At 34.0% G+C, this 16,101-nt stretch overlaps 1 protein-coding gene across 1 annotated transcript in view; it reads left to right on the forward strand.

The window, feature by feature from the left end:
• The window catches only part of LOC132726509 (fibrillin-1-like), a 56,535-nt gene that overhangs the window by 26,142 nt on the left and 14,292 nt on the right, over window positions 1-16,101 (forward strand). The window contains exons 14-32 of the mRNA XM_060711838.1: window positions 494-868; window positions 2,088-2,291; window positions 2,441-2,692; window positions 3,599-3,833; window positions 4,783-4,955; window positions 5,337-5,501; window positions 5,675-5,794; window positions 6,562-6,687; window positions 7,052-7,183; window positions 7,492-7,608; window positions 8,317-8,571; window positions 9,188-9,316; window positions 10,153-10,278; window positions 11,013-11,138; window positions 11,374-11,508; window positions 12,405-12,656; window positions 13,315-13,431; window positions 13,918-14,040; window positions 15,133-15,258. Of these exons, the coding sequence (XP_060567821.1) occupies window positions 494-868; window positions 2,088-2,291; window positions 2,441-2,692; window positions 3,599-3,833; window positions 4,783-4,955; window positions 5,337-5,501; window positions 5,675-5,794; window positions 6,562-6,687; window positions 7,052-7,183; window positions 7,492-7,608; window positions 8,317-8,571; window positions 9,188-9,316; window positions 10,153-10,278; window positions 11,013-11,138; window positions 11,374-11,508; window positions 12,405-12,656; window positions 13,315-13,431; window positions 13,918-14,040; window positions 15,133-15,258 (3,288 nt within the window). The remainder of the gene's footprint in view (window positions 1-493; window positions 869-2,087; window positions 2,292-2,440; window positions 2,693-3,598; window positions 3,834-4,782; window positions 4,956-5,336; window positions 5,502-5,674; window positions 5,795-6,561; window positions 6,688-7,051; window positions 7,184-7,491; window positions 7,609-8,316; window positions 8,572-9,187; window positions 9,317-10,152; window positions 10,279-11,012; window positions 11,139-11,373; window positions 11,509-12,404; window positions 12,657-13,314; window positions 13,432-13,917; window positions 14,041-15,132; window positions 15,259-16,101) is intronic.

The following is a 16,101-nucleotide window of genomic DNA, read 5'->3' on the forward strand; positions in this document are numbered from 1 at the left end:
AGATGAAAAAGTATCCTGTATTTATAGAAAAAGCTTGAATTTTCTGTTTATTATATATTGACATTACAATTTGAAAGAATTTCCCTTAAATTTTGGCAGAATTAAGAAGAAAGTAGTCCGGCAAAGTACCAGTGAAAATATGGAAAACATGTTTCACTGCACTGAAAAATAAATTTTAACAGTGAAAATACGGAAAATGAAAATATGCATTTTATTTCGTCGGTATTTCTCAATATTTCATTTGTTTATAAAAAATAATTATTCGCTTACAGGAAAACTATTTGTTAATACTAATGTTTTAAATAAGAAATCAAAACAAAACTAAATCTTTATGTCTTTTATAAATTTGCTTATATGTTTCAAAAAAGCCAAACATTTCATTGCTTTTGCCATTACTTTAGAATTTGGAACCAAATATCTGTTAAATCAAAATAACTGTTGAATCAGTGATTTGCTAAGCATTCATTTTTATATAAAAAAAATTAATTGACAGGATTTGGTAGAGGCGATCCTCATTTTGCTACACTTGATGGACTCGATTATACATTCAATGGCCTTGGAGAATACTTGCTTATAAAACACAATGTCGCAAATCCAAAACTAGAAATTCAAACACGGACTGCAAGGCTTGCGACCACAGACGGACTATCAGAGGCTACAGTTTTCTCTGCGTTTGTAGTTAAAGGCTTAGAAAATTTCGTCCAAGTTGAAATCAAGACCGGCGGAATGAGTGTGGCGGTTAAAATTGGAGATAATAACTGGATAGACTTAACAAGTGATTTTGAAAGTAATACGCTCTCCTTCACAGAGAGTGATTTAAATCTAAAACGAGAAGACAAAGAACTAGTGGCATTCTTTAACGCAATAGGTAATTATAATTTGCTTTGCTTTTGTGTGACATATAGAATGATTCTAATGTTTCATAATATGTAAGTAAGCATTTCAAAGACATTTTTACTGTATTGCCCATCAGGACGAACGAGAGAAAACAAGTTTGTTTTGGAAGCACATAACACTGATCTATATTATAGAATGTCCATTACAATATATATCAACGCCGCAACGTATTAATATTTAGTTGATTATGATTTCTTTTTTTGTGTCTGGAAAAAACGATCTATAACTGATCGACATAAGCCATGGAAATTCACGAAAAATCAGTGTTGTTATATTTTCTGATCCTTTGGGATAATTAGAAACCAGCATTTTATTTGATGAAAATTGAAAACCGCTCAGGGCGTGAGGGGTGTTGCACTTTTTCTTTTTCCCCCGTGTGCAGAGTCAATCAAACCGAGTCTGCAATTGTCACGTAATTGTGATTAATGCTTTCGAGGAATCACCCTTTATCCAGTTTTTTTTGTTGTTTTCGCGTATCTATGGCGGATACGTGATTACTATTGTTTCTCAATTTAACAATATCGTATTGTATTGTAGACATAATTTTGCATACATGATTATCAAATGTACAAGGGGTAAAGCCATTTTTTATCAAACCATATTTTGGAAATCTGCTTGACATAGAGTTTTAAGTCATGACAACTGACAGTTTTACGGTTGTTTTTACCAGAAATCATATATAAAACTCAATAAATAAATCCACAAAATCCCGATAATGAGTCCGAAGCAATACACGCAATACCCCTACACTACATTTTCTTTATATTACCAACATGCTCCTTTTAGACATTATTGTTGGAACAGGTTAACACAATAACTGACCAATAAAGTGCTTTAAAGAACTTAATATAATAAACAAACCAGTATGTCCATGTTTCTTTTAAAATAAAGTATATATCTTTTTGTGCTAAGAGTTTCAATTGTCCTTTTCTTTTTCTCCAAGCGATTTAATCGTCTTTTATTTTCCCTTTAATAAATCTAATCTATGCTCAACTATGCCGAAGTTCGCTTGAATTCTTCATGGTATCATATTATTTATGGATTATTTTTACTAGTATATACAATAATCTATATTTTCCCGCCTTTTCTAATGTCACAGAATTAAAGTATTTTTTTGTGCAATGGCTACATTGAACATTTTGTTGTTGTTTTTTGTTTCAAATAAATCTGATTGTTGTTTATTTGTATAGGTGTTCGATTTACCGTGTCAGAAAGTAATGGTCTACTGCAGTACAGCATTTCTTTTGCGGGTGATGATTTTAAAGGTCAAATGATCGGGTTACTAGGTAACTTCAATGGTGATAAATCGGATGACTTGATTCCAAAAGGAAGTACAACTTCTATACCTGATACATCCAACGACAAAGAAATATTTCAACAGTTTGGAAAGACATGTATGTAAATAATATTTTGTGCGTAAAATATTAATATTTTGTCTTTTCATAGAAACGTTACTAATCAAATACAAATTCTTTTGTTACAGTTATCAAATTGTCAATACATTTTAGATATTTTCATTGATATATCATTATAACATTTTCAGGGATAACCACTGCAGAGGAAAGCATATTTAAATATGCCGAAGGAAAAAGCCACGATCAATTTAGCTTTCCGGATTTCGTACCAAAGTTTCTAGCAGATATTGATCCGGCAAAGTTGGAAGAAGCCAAAATACAATGTGGTGGTGAAAACGAGATAGAATGTATTTTTGATTATTCTATAACCAACGACTTGAACGTTGCCCAAGATACCAAATTAGCTGTTGGAAAGGCAGTTGAAGACAAAGCACTTGCAGGTGATATATTGTAGTCGCTAGTTTTCCCATTTCCAAGGTTTCGTTTCTCTTTACCACGAGATAAAGGAGGTGGGGCGATAAACCGTTTTAAATTTAATAAACTATTTTTGTTTAGTTCTTTTGCAGAATCATTATCTTTATTCGTGCGCGCTTTGATTTTTCTAAGAAATGAAATATCATGAACACTACCTGGAGCGCAATAATACTGTTTGGAGTTCAAGTGCGCAGAAATCTTACAGACACAAACCCCCACATAAAAAGAACACATTAAAGCAGCATGCCTCCATATTAATACTGATTTTCATGAAAATGTTTAGAATGTTTCAAAAAGTAAACTCTAGTCAAGTCAACAAAGAAAGCAATTTATAGGTTGTAAACAACACTTAGATCTACGAATTTCACCACAAAAAAATGAAAAAGAATAACCAAAATAGCCCTAACTGCGTTAGTCACCCAGTAGAAAAAGTGACAAATACTTAATTAATTATATATAACATGTAAATATTTCTTGAATTGTGAATGTGTTTACTTTTCTTATTTAAAATCTTACTATATTTTTGGTTTTCGTGAAATATTTGGGCTCTTTAATGCAGCTTTAATATAAAAAATATTAAAGTTAAAAATTGCTTTAGTATTATAAAGCCTACATGAACGTTCAATGTTCAAAATGTATTTAAATGATAATTATATAGATATTTTTTCTACTCGTGTGTGTGATTGATATATCTGTTGTATCTGTATAGATCTTATTTCGAATATTGTAAGGCTCTAATTTACTTCTAATTTACGATAACTGTTCATTATCCATACCTTACCCAAATGAAACTTTATATCCACATCGACACGCAGAGAGAATGTGTTGTATTCTACAGATATAATTTATATTATATATTTTATTTGTTTCAGCCAACGAAATTCCTAACGTTGCACCAAGTAGCGGAGCAATAGAAAAGGATGAATTATACTATATTCATACTATGATCAATGAGAATAAGAAGATTGTTGTAGTAGGGCAAGATGACGGCACTGTAACAGCCGAGCTGATAGATTCAACAGCAACTGCAACTTTAGCCGCCTCAGCAACTGCTGGGACTTATGAAATCAATTTATCTGTCCAAAATGAAAACCCAGTATCTCTAAGGTAATTTAATTATCATCAACAATAATTTTGTATACTGTATGTATAATATTGAAATATGATATGTGATCTTTTTCAAGATGTGACATAATAAGAAGTAGGTTGCGAATGTTTTTACGTGGCGAGTGTGTGAACAATTTAAGGAAACAGTCCAGGTAGCTAGTTCAGTTAATCAATTCGTATTCAACACATGTTTGAAATAATGTACGCAGTGCCACCACAGGCCAATATTCTGCATGTTAAGTTGGAGTGTCTTTATATGACCATGCAATAAGTATATTTCTTGTTTATGCATAGTCTGTATCAGTTTTTTCTTAATTACACAATTACCAAGTCAACAATATCTCTTCCTAAAGATTCTATTATTCTACTGTTCAACTGTTTAAATGATCGTTTTAGAGCATGTTAATTGCTAATGACCTGAAGAAAGTAGCGCTAAACGTAAAATAATTTGCCATTTAAGTAGGAAAATGTAAACAAAGTAGTATTTTGACTTCCATACAAAATACTTAATGACTCTAGCTATAAGTGTACTATTTGACAAACAGCAACAGAAGTAAAAGATGGGTAAGGTACTAGTAATTGGCAAAAAATAACCTTTTGTGAACTATAACAGCAACCAAAACAATAAAAAAGCTTTTAAAAAATAAAATCGTTTCTTGAGGATAATTGGCATTTAAGCAATCAATTTATCATGACTTTAGTCATTGCTATCAAACATTTTAAACATTTGAGCCGCGTCACGACAAAACCAACATAGTGCGTTTGCGACCAGCATGGATTCTGACCAGCCTGCGCATCCGCGCAGTCTGATCAGGGTCCATGCTGTTCGCTTACCAACCCTTTTACAAGTAGAGAAACTGATAGCGAACAGCATGGATCCTGGATCAATGCTGGTCGCAAAACGCATTACGTTGGTTTTGTCGTGACGCGGCTTATTTGGTTTATTCAGTGTAGTTGTAAAGGACGACAAAGGCGCAGAATCGCCGGCGTTAGAATTCATCATAGTACTGTGTACCGGCTGTAACTCACGTGGTGTCTGCGACTATGACAACATACGTGAAGATGCGCGGGAAACAGACACTTTCAAATATGCAACTTGCACCTGTGAAGAATATTATGACGGTATAACATTATCAGTCCTTATTTTCTTCATCAATTAAGCGTATATTTACAATGCGCATGTCCTACATTGCTTTAATCATAAATTTAAGTAAATGTACAGATATTAATATAAAGATAAAAGTTAAGAGAATGGAAAGTAGAATTCGTATTTGTGTTACATTGGTCATATTAATTTGGATCAAAAACATGATGATGACAATGAAAATGGTGACAATGACGGCGATGATGATGACGATGATGATAACGACGAAGATGATGATAATGATGACGACGACGACGTCGATGATGATGACAACGATGACGATGATGACGAGGACGACGACGACGATGATGATGATGATGATACTGTTTATAATCGTAACTTTGTAATCATATTTAAAGGTGCCGACTGTGAGAACGACTTTGATGGATGTTTTGCTAAACCTTGCTCTGATCGTGGCTGTACGGACACAGTAGCCGCCGAACACAAAGCCAACCCGAGCTTAAACGCATTTACATGTGGTCCATGCCCAACTGGTTATGAAGCCGATGGTGCAAAATGTAAAGGTAAGAGACATTTTACTAAATCTTATTTCACCTTAATTAAACAAAACATGTCCTTTAAACAACTTCGCACGCGACATCTTAGTTAAAGAGATTTTAATGAAATGAAATTAGAATAAAATGGATGAAGTTAATTAGGATAAAATGTATATAGTTTATGTCTGTTGCATTTTCAGACATTGATGAATGCACGGACACTACAATATGTGGTCAACAGTGTATAAATATAGATGGGAGCTATAAATGTGAATGTAACAATGGATACAGACTGGACCCGAATAAAAAAGACTGTAACGGTATTGATTCATTGATTTATCCGATTTGTTTTAGTGCATACATAATTTATTTTACTTCGGTTGTGTCGGAAGCTATATTCTTATAGACACACTTTCGAATTCATTCCTTGAACTAACCAGTACAAACGTTTCTTGCTCAAGAAAACAACGATTGGACTCTGACGGTGTTTTTTCAACCCATGCGACTTTCGATCATTCGATTTATAGTCTGACGCGTTAACTACTCGGGCATGCCGTCACTTTTTTTTACATGGCAATTCTGTTCAGAAATGAAACAGATTAGTTCTTAAGTCAAAATAACTTGTTATCTGGCAAATATATGAATATACAAGCTTGTTTTAGCTGTAATACTTGGTTTTATGGCTAAGTCATATGGCGCTAAAACAGGAAAAATGATTGTTTTTAACAAAAAAATGATTGTTGCAATATAAACATTACTGCTTTATACAGAAATAGATGAGTTCTTGAAGGAAATTTAGCTTATTAAAAGATTGACTGTTATAATGGCGACTGACTAACATACGATATTGGAAAAATGTTATGGTAAAAGTTCCAAAATTGTTCTACTTCTTTTATAAATTGAACATAACAGGTAAATTCCGATGGATATCTTAAGAAAATTTCCCTAGCCACGTGATTTATTTGCCTTCCATGCGAAGAATAACATTGAAAGGAATTATGGCAAACTTTAAACTTATTTAAACTTTCACTTCACCAATTTAATACCCTTAGATGGGCATAATGTCACTTCAAATGCTTAATTTCAGACATCAATGAATGCGATGAGTCAACAAGTGGATGTGAACAGATCTGTGAAAACACGGCTGGAGCATTTACTTGTTCTTGCCAAACTGGGTTCACTATAAACGCAGACACAAAAACATGCGCTAAAGGTAAATATTTGACGTCATTTCTTTACTTGTCTAGTGTTTGATTTCAGAATTCTGCTCGCTGTACTTAAAATTGTTAATACAATCCAAGGCAGTACATACATAATGCACTTTCCTCAGCTTTCAAAATGTCTAAACCACTGTCAAAAATATCAAAAGTGCCTTTTGGTACGTCGGCAAATGCTTATTACACCTATATACATGTATATTACATGTCGTACGAACAAGATCAACTATTCATTCAGCTAAATAATATTAATGATGAAAATAATAATAATTACAATAATAGAAATGGAAAGGAAAACAATTAACAGCATTTAACCATCTATTGCATTCAATTTTTCATTCATAATTATCATATTTACAGATGCTGCTTTACCCACCGGATGTGACGCAATTGACTGTTCTAAGGCAGAAGGTTGCACGCTTGATAAGGACAATAATGCAATATGTTTCTGTAAAGCCGGGTTCAGTCTTCAAGGCGATAACACGTGCGCAAGTAAGCTACATCTATAATTTCAATGGATATAAAAACGACACACATTGGTGTAGTTATTTATGTTTATAAACACTTGGAAATAAATTTTATTATATCTTTTTCTAAGAGAAACCTGGTACCAAAACACACTCATATGTCTTAAAGATAATGAAGGCATGCAGTTATTTTGGCACAGAGAATAGAAGTTTTACCTACTGCAATACCGGTAGTTGGTTTCCTTACTATTCGTGTTTAGAAATATTTTTCAATCTCTTAATGTATACGTAATAATACAGAACTCGAATCGTAACGAATATTTAATGATTTAGATATAGACGAATGTACTGCTAGCCCATGTGATCAAACTTGCAAAGATAATGAAGGAGGGTTTGAGTGTAGCTGTCATGTTGGATACAAGCTACAAGACGACAAAGTATCTTGTAAAGGTAGGTATTTACAATTATAGTAACTTTACATTTTCTAATTAGTCCACTTTGTGAAATAGTACCTTACGTGCAACAATTCTGTGTTTTAATATTTAAAGTAGCTGTTAACAAAAGTTGTACCACAGAAAACAATCTAAAACATTACAGCAGCTTTGCAAAGTTGCGCCTTCTCTCCTGCCCCTCAAGACTTGATTTTGTGTTGGCTGCCTTTTTGTTTTAAATGTTGACCTTTGTTTTCAAATTTTCAAGTATGTTCTCCCGGTTATCATTTAGGGCTGATTTTGCTTTCATTCTTTGGTTGATTAAAATTTACATATTATACATTGAATCTGGTACGGGCATTTGGGCCCCAGGGAATTTACCTCCCTCCCCATACACACTCAATAAATTTGTTCATATTTGCTCTTTAATACTTGTGTGAATATCACGAAGTCATTAAATTTTAATTCATGATACATTAAATTCATATGAGACATATTTGGGTACACATCAGAATTTTTATAGAATAATTGCTATCTTAAACGACATTATACGCCTGGAATATACAGTTGTCATGTCTATTTAATTTCGTTCACACAAAATAATATTTTGTTAAAGCTATTTCTCCGATTGAATGTAGTGACATTTATGTATTCAATATTATTTTATATAATTATAATATAAAGACAATTAATGGAATTTATGCAACTCGAACTATTTTTCGCATAGCCTGTGAACCGCCATTCTTCGGCGCCGACTGTGCAAGTAAATGTGAGTGCGATGTTGGCGCCACAAGTTGTGATCCAGTTCGCGGTTGTGTTTGTGGTGCCGGATGGACCGGAACTAATTGTGAAACTGACGTCAACGAATGTGACACACTGGGTACTTGCACTGACACCGATAAAGAGTGTGTAAATATTGTTGGTTCGTACAAGTGTAGCTGTCTTGCAGGGTACAAAGCCGACGAGAATGCACAATGTGTTGGTAAGACGACGGCTCTTTACACTTGTCACGACAAAACCAATATAGTGCGTTTGCGACCAGCATGGATCCAGACCAGCCTGCGCATCCGCGCAGTCTGATCAGGATCCATGCTGTTCGCTTACAAACCCTATTACAAGTAGAGAAACTGATAGCGGACAGCATGGATCCTGATCACACTGCGCGGATGCGCAGGCTGGTCTGGATCCATGCTGGTCGCAAACCCACTATGTTGGTTTTGTCATGACATGGCTCATTTATGTCAACCGTATTTTACATATAACTATAAGCTTGTAACAAAAACGTTATTATAATAATTACTATAAGTACTAGTATGTGTAAATTAAATGCAAAACTGATTTAAATGTCGACACAATGCTTGTATTTTACTGAATAAAATAAATAAAAAGAACAGTTGCAATGAAATAATGCACGATAGTTTACCAATAAAAACCATGATTTCTATGTAATTACATGATAAATTGTATACCTTTTGTCATAATGATATGCATTTATCTGTAGTAACTAAACACTTTTATATCTAATGACATTGTGAAATTACTACCCACAATATAATACCATGAACTATATGCAATGAAATGATTATTTTCTCGTACAGATATCAATGAGTGTAATGATATAAATCTGAATACATGTGAAAAAGTGTGCACGAATACACCAGGTGGATTCTCGTGCAGCTGTCCTTCAGGCTACAGAGTTGACCCTACGGATTCAAAGAAATGTATAGGTAAAGGAAAACCGTTTTTTAATATCACCAAATTCCAATGCTTTATATTCTGCCAGAATACAATTTTAAATAATATCTATAGATGAAATGGAAACGTTAAAGAGCGCTCATCATGCCGAAACAACAAATTAATATTGCAGACAGGGGTTGACTGGGACTTTACGTTTACGGTATGCAAGCTACTCTCTACACTTGAAAGCACCAGCTTTACCAAAACTTAACTTGTCGGCATATTCATTACAGTCCGACATGTTGAAAAAATGACCGTTGAACGTTGAAAGTAATATTACAAAAAATATAAAATATTGTCAGGAAACTTTACCATTAACAACGTAGGGGTTGTCATTGCTATAATATGCAATGTTTCTAGACATTTTTTAGAACAGTCTAAAGTAGTAGTCACCCACGAAAGTACCCGTCTCTTTGTTTACAGTTTAGCATTTATGCAACAAATAGTTACTCTTTAGCCAAAAATTCTGGTTTTAACTGTGTGACAGTGTATGTAAAGATATTTAGTCATTATTGAAGTCTATATAAACTTACTTTGGAAGACTTTCCCCGTCTTACGTTAATGGAAATAGGACTTGGAATGGTATAATGTATAATTAAGGCCTTTTACAAAATCCAGCCTTTGTAGTACATTGCGGTATAGAAAAAAAAATAACAAATACAAATTTAATGTTAGAATTGCGTGAAATATCTATTTATTTCACTAAGAATCTTGCATCATATGTAAGTATGCTACTAATACTAATTCATACTACTTCTTAATGTGTTAAAATGTATCCTTACATATTTATAGACACTAATCAATAATTTTTAATTGATATTTGTAGACATAGACGAATGTACAGATGGGGTATCTGGCTGTGAACATATCTGTGTGAACAACATCGGCCGATACAGCTGTTTGTGTAAATCTGGCTATACCATAAATGATGACAGAAAAACGTGTACCCTCTGTATGTTTCACTAATTTACTAAATATATCACTATTATATAATATATTTATCTAATGCCTTACCTAAGTCACTGCGAAATGTAGCGCAGTGTACGGTATTAGGAACTCCAAAACTTTAGTACCGCCTACTTTACTCTCGTTACAATTTACCATACCATTCCTTTGCTGAGCGTGTAAAGTTAATAAGGCAGCTATGCCTTAAAAGTAATTTGTTTTCTTCTTTAGAATGAGCAACAGTTGTTAATATATATTTATTAAAATGAAATCAAAGTATATAAGATGCTTATCAAAAAGAATGTGAAAAATTTATCATTAAGGTAGCAAAATCGGAAATGAAGAGGTAATTTTGACATCAATGCAAAATACTTAAACACTATAACTGCCATATAATGATCGGACAATAAGTCTTATGGTCTTATACTTGATGAGGAATTGGTAGTTACTGGTTAGTTATCCAGGAAAGCGAGTAAGGGTGATGGACCGCCGAGCTATGACCAAAAATATGTTAAACACCAGAAAAAAAACCCGAACAAATATATTCCTGTGTTAAAGCTGTAATAATACATATATATGTAATATGTTCAATGAAAACAAACGTTTCTCTTTAGCTTTCGACGTTTGACCTTCCTTAGAAAAATATTGACATTTAGAAATTCTAACACTTCTCGTGATTTTGACATTATAGACAAAGAAGGAACATTTATTTATTTATTTATTTATTTATTTCTGTTATAGCTGAGGATCCATGCGCGGCGTTTACTGCCGTCAGCTGCTCACATATCTGTGAGTTTGTTAATGATGCCCCCAAGTGCTCGTGCAGAATTGGGTTCATTCTTGGTGATGACGACCAAACATGTATTGGTATGTATTTCATGTATTAATTCGAAATAATGTTGTTTTTTTATATTATTCCATGCAATATACTAGTCAATTCACATGATATATGAATAATTATGAGCACGGCTTATGAATTCTATAGACAAGATTGTGTCAAATGGGCGTTGTGTCAACTTTAAACTTAGGTCTTGTCATTATACGAGAAAAAAAGATTTAACACTGTAATCAAATAATTAACATTGATAAATCTCTGCTTTAGATATCAACGAATGTGATCCAAACGAGAACTTGAATAAATGCAGTGAGAAAGATACATGTGTCAATGTGAACGGTGGCTTCACTTGCTCTTGCAGTCCCGGGTTCAAGCTGGAAAACGACAAGTTTACTTGTACAGGTGTGTATTAGAAATTGCTCCTTTAGTATTTGTTTTTCATTGAAAATAATTTTAGGACAGGCAGAATATATATTAAAGGTGCGTGCCTCTAGGTGAGCTAAAATATTTCAGGAAAACCAACCTGGAAAAAATGTACTAAGTTTTAAAGAAAAGTAAAAATATTCACAATTGAAGAATTAATTTACATGTTATATGCAATTAATGACTGATTTGGCAACATTTAACACTATATTTCTACTACGTGACTAACGCAGGAAAGGTTATTTTTGCATATTCATGACGTAATTTTCGTCACTCTCGTTATCTTGTAAATTGTGTGCTGTCCAATCGTTTTAGAATAGGAGGCGGCGCCGCAATGGGTTAGTGACAACACAGCATGTCTGACAACAAATCCATGTGTTGTGAGGTCGATGCCCGCCAACTCAAATATCTAAATCTTTCAGAAAACGTCTAGATCCCCTATAGTGATGCTTTACATTTTTACATGTTATAGAACATCCTCCCCGTCCCTAAGATGAAGGGCTTAATGTAATGGTGTAAGAACTTGTTGCGCGGACCATTTACTTTTGTTGCATTGTTCTATTTCGCGTGTATATTTGAATAAATTTAGGTAAACTAAACCCCCAAGATAACTATTTATAAAGAATTTGATATCAAAAGTTGATATTTGTGTCCCTTTGCTATGTTATAACAAAATACAACAACAGATGAAAAACAACAACAACAACAACAACAACAACAAAAACAACGTGACGGGTATGAGAATGAACAATACCAGGTGACTGTGTTTGCTTGGAATTCTTGTATAAAAGACATGATCTTCAGCAGGAAGCATGAAGCATACAGACTGTTTTCTTATTATAATTTTGTTTTATACCTATCTTTTGTTTATTCAGCATGCGACTCCGAACACTATGGTGTCAATTGTGCAAATGAGTGTGCTTGTGGCGCTGGGGCTGAAAAGTGCGATCCTGTAACGGGCTGTGTTTGTAAAGAAGGCTGGAGCGGCGATAAATGTGATGTTGACAGAAACGAATGCGTTGACTCGCCGTGCACGGCGGCCAACACGGAGTGCGTGAATATTCCCGGCAGTTACCAGTGCCCGTGTAAATCGGGTTACAAAGAAAATGCAAATAACGTATGTGAAGGTGTGTATATGCAAATTGTAATATGATACCTGCATTATTAAGTATTTCAGTACACACGTACTAATCTGTCGTACATCTGAATATTCCGAAAAATTTACTTTTGAGTGCGTTAAATGATATTTCTAATATCTTATTACCTCCCTTGACAAACATTTTTCCTCCTCTGACGAGCTTATTATCTAACTGACGGTCTATTTGCCTTTCTTTACATTGTGTATCCATTTTTTCGTAACTTAAGATTCAAGTATAGATAACCGGTACCGATGGCCTAGTGGTTAAGGCGTCCGCCTTCGGTTCGGGAGGTCGAAGGTTCGAGCCCCACGGGGAGCGTTAATTGAAGGATGAATGTTTCTCGTGGGACTCGTTCCGAAATGGCCGCTTCGTGAGCCGCGAGGTAGTTAAAATGAATGGTTACCGATTTCTATCCGCCTGGCGCCAGGCATAGTGGTAGGAATTGGGAGGTACATGGTATGCAACCAAAAGGTGTCTCATAAGTCAAAATGGCTGGCCCTTTCAGTAGGGGTGACACTATAATAAACAAGACCTTTACCTTTTATAGATGTATTGTGTTGTCACGTGTATATTATTTTAAATTTTCAATATTAAGAACAATGTTTATGATATTAATTGAAACAATATTGTTTTGATATTTTTATAGATATTGACGAATGTGCGAGTACCGCTAGTATTTGCGAGCAGAAATGTGACAATACTGTAGGTAGCTATACATGTTCATGCTTTGCTGGCTTTGTGGAGAAAGATGGTAAATGCGAAGGTAAGAATACTTCTCTGTGACCTATAATGTGTTTATTTTTAATTCAACTCTTAACATTTAATCTTGTGATTTTAGAGAAAGGAAACTGTGGCCGATTGTGAATGTGGTTGCCAACGATTCTCTTTGCCTTTCGGGTTGTGGACTCGAATCCCGCCAAGTATATTGAAAGCTTGCACGTATAGATGCTTTCCAGCATAATGTCGGCTCTACCCAGGTTCATGGCGTGCCTGAAATAATGCACGAGGTGTAGGGTCATGCTCTACAGGTTTACATTTATGTCCCTCTAAACAGAGCAACATCAAATTGTCTAGTAGACCCAGCCTTAGTTCTGTTCTGTATTGTTCAGAGATTTGATCTTTCAACTTTTAAACAAGTAACTTTTATTAAATTTTATGATATTGTTTTAACCACTTCTTATTAAAATTATTTATGAAATTAATGAAACAATTTTAATGCTTGCATCGTTGTTCGCAACATTTTTTTTAGATATTGACGAATGCCAAAGTCAACATGACTGTACTCAAGTATGTACCAACTCACTTGGAAGCTACAGGTGTTCCTGTAACGATGGATACAACCTTGACCTTACAGACAGGGTCACGTGCACAGGTATCATGATATGCTTGAATGCCGTCTTGATAAACTTTGATTGAAAACTTCATATCTTTAACAATAACTCATCTTCGCTAATGTTATTTAACTGCTTTTTTAAAAGGACACTTCTGAGGTTTTTGTTTTTTCTTTCTCTTTTTTTTTTAATGACGGGAAGGGAAATATTTTTACGATATTTTAAATATATCATTTGATGTCGGATTTGACTATAATATAATTACTCATTTAGGCATTTTTTTCAAAAATGCGGGATTATTCAAACTAAGTAGACGGAGGGAAAATGTGAGGCGCATTCACTTATTTACAGAACAAAAAAACAACAACAATATATTTGATTTTCAATACTATTCTGACCATTCATTTCTTTCTACAACTTATGTCGTTTTAAATACCCAAGATGACTGTTTCAGAATATCGTAGTTCTATGGTTTTAGGCTTTTGGTAATATATCGTGGCACGGACCGTGTGGGGAAGAAGTAATAAATGAGGATATAATAGCCCTGTGGGCATGAATACACTGTCTTTATCATGTAGAATGTCATCGAAAATTCTATAAAAATAAACGTTGATAATCATTTTAAAATTATTAAATTTTACTTGAAGTCTCGTTAACGCCCTTCTTTTATCGTAAAACAATACTGTATCTTCTTTTATCGTAAAACAGTACTGTATCTTCTTTTATCGTAAAACAGTACTGTACCTTCTTTTATCGTAAAACAGTACTGTACCTTCTTTTATCGTAAAACAGTACTGTATCTTCTTTTATCGTAAAACAGTACTGTATCTTCTTTTATCGTAAAACAGTACTGTACCTTCTTTTATCGTAAAACAGTACTGTACCTTCTTTTATCGTAAAACAGTAGTGTATCTTCTTTTATCGTAAAACAGTACTGTACCTTCTTTTATCGTAAAACAGTACTGTATCTTCTTTTATCGTAAAACAGTACTGTATCTTCTTTTATCGTAAAACAGAACTGTATCTTCTTTATCGTAAAACAATACTGTATGCTTTGAAAATTATTATTTTTTTCTTCGTTTTAACAAAGAAACAACAAAATTACCACATTCATGTACATTTTATCTTTAAAGCCGCTGAAACGTGTGTGACCAATCCATGTGGATTAAACACGGACTGTGCTGTAATTAGTGGGACAGCAACATGTACGTGCAAGGCAGGTTTCAAGTTCGTTACAGGATCCACAACAGTATGTGAAGGTAAAATATATGTGTATGTCTGCCTATGTCATAATTAATGAATGAATTTATAAAAATACAATTTTACTTTCATTTACATGTTTTCATATACATTTTCATAGTCATTTTGAAACTTTTTTTACTTTCATATAGATGATATTTTACAGTATTGTGTGAAGTTTCATATTCATTCAAATCAATTTTGGTTGATTCTATTATTTTCATAAATATCGTACACGCTGAAAAATGCTTTGTAAATATTCCCATTTTCCCCATGTATTAATAATTTCTTTTTTTAAATTCTTTAATAACAAATATTTTCCCAATATTCCTGTCACACATACCCTGTAGTGACTTGTGTAAAATTGTAAAGTTAAGGTTGTGTTGATAATTCTAGCTAGAGGCTAGAACCGCACGAACAACATTAAAAAACAGAGAACAATCACGAGTTATGCCATGGGAATGCATCAAAGAGCGGTATTTGTGCAGTTTAAATCTGGCATTTATATTGCGCAGTCAGTCTCAAAATAATGATGTGGATCTATGGTAGACACGACAAACCAGTATAGTGTATATTTTCTCATCATTTAGATTTAGCAGATGTGATTATAGCTGTTGACTTCTCACTTCCTATGACGTAGCTTAAGTGACTTTAGAATATAAATGAGCCGCGTCACGACAAAACCAACATAATGGGTTTGCGACCAGCATGGATCCAGACCAGCCTGCGCATCCGTGCAGTTGATCAGGATCCATGCTGTTCGCTTGCAACTCTATAACAAGTAGAGAAACTAATGGCGAACAGCATGGATCCTGATCAGACTGTGCGGATGCGCAGGCTGGTCTGGATCCATGCTGGTCGCA

This window comes from Ruditapes philippinarum, unplaced genomic scaffold (genome assembly GCF_026571515.1).
Source record: "Ruditapes philippinarum isolate M1 unplaced genomic scaffold, ASM2657151v2 ctg1045_1_1_1_1, whole genome shotgun sequence".
Classification (NCBI taxonomy): domain Eukaryota; kingdom Metazoa; phylum Mollusca; class Bivalvia; order Venerida; family Veneridae; genus Ruditapes; species Ruditapes philippinarum.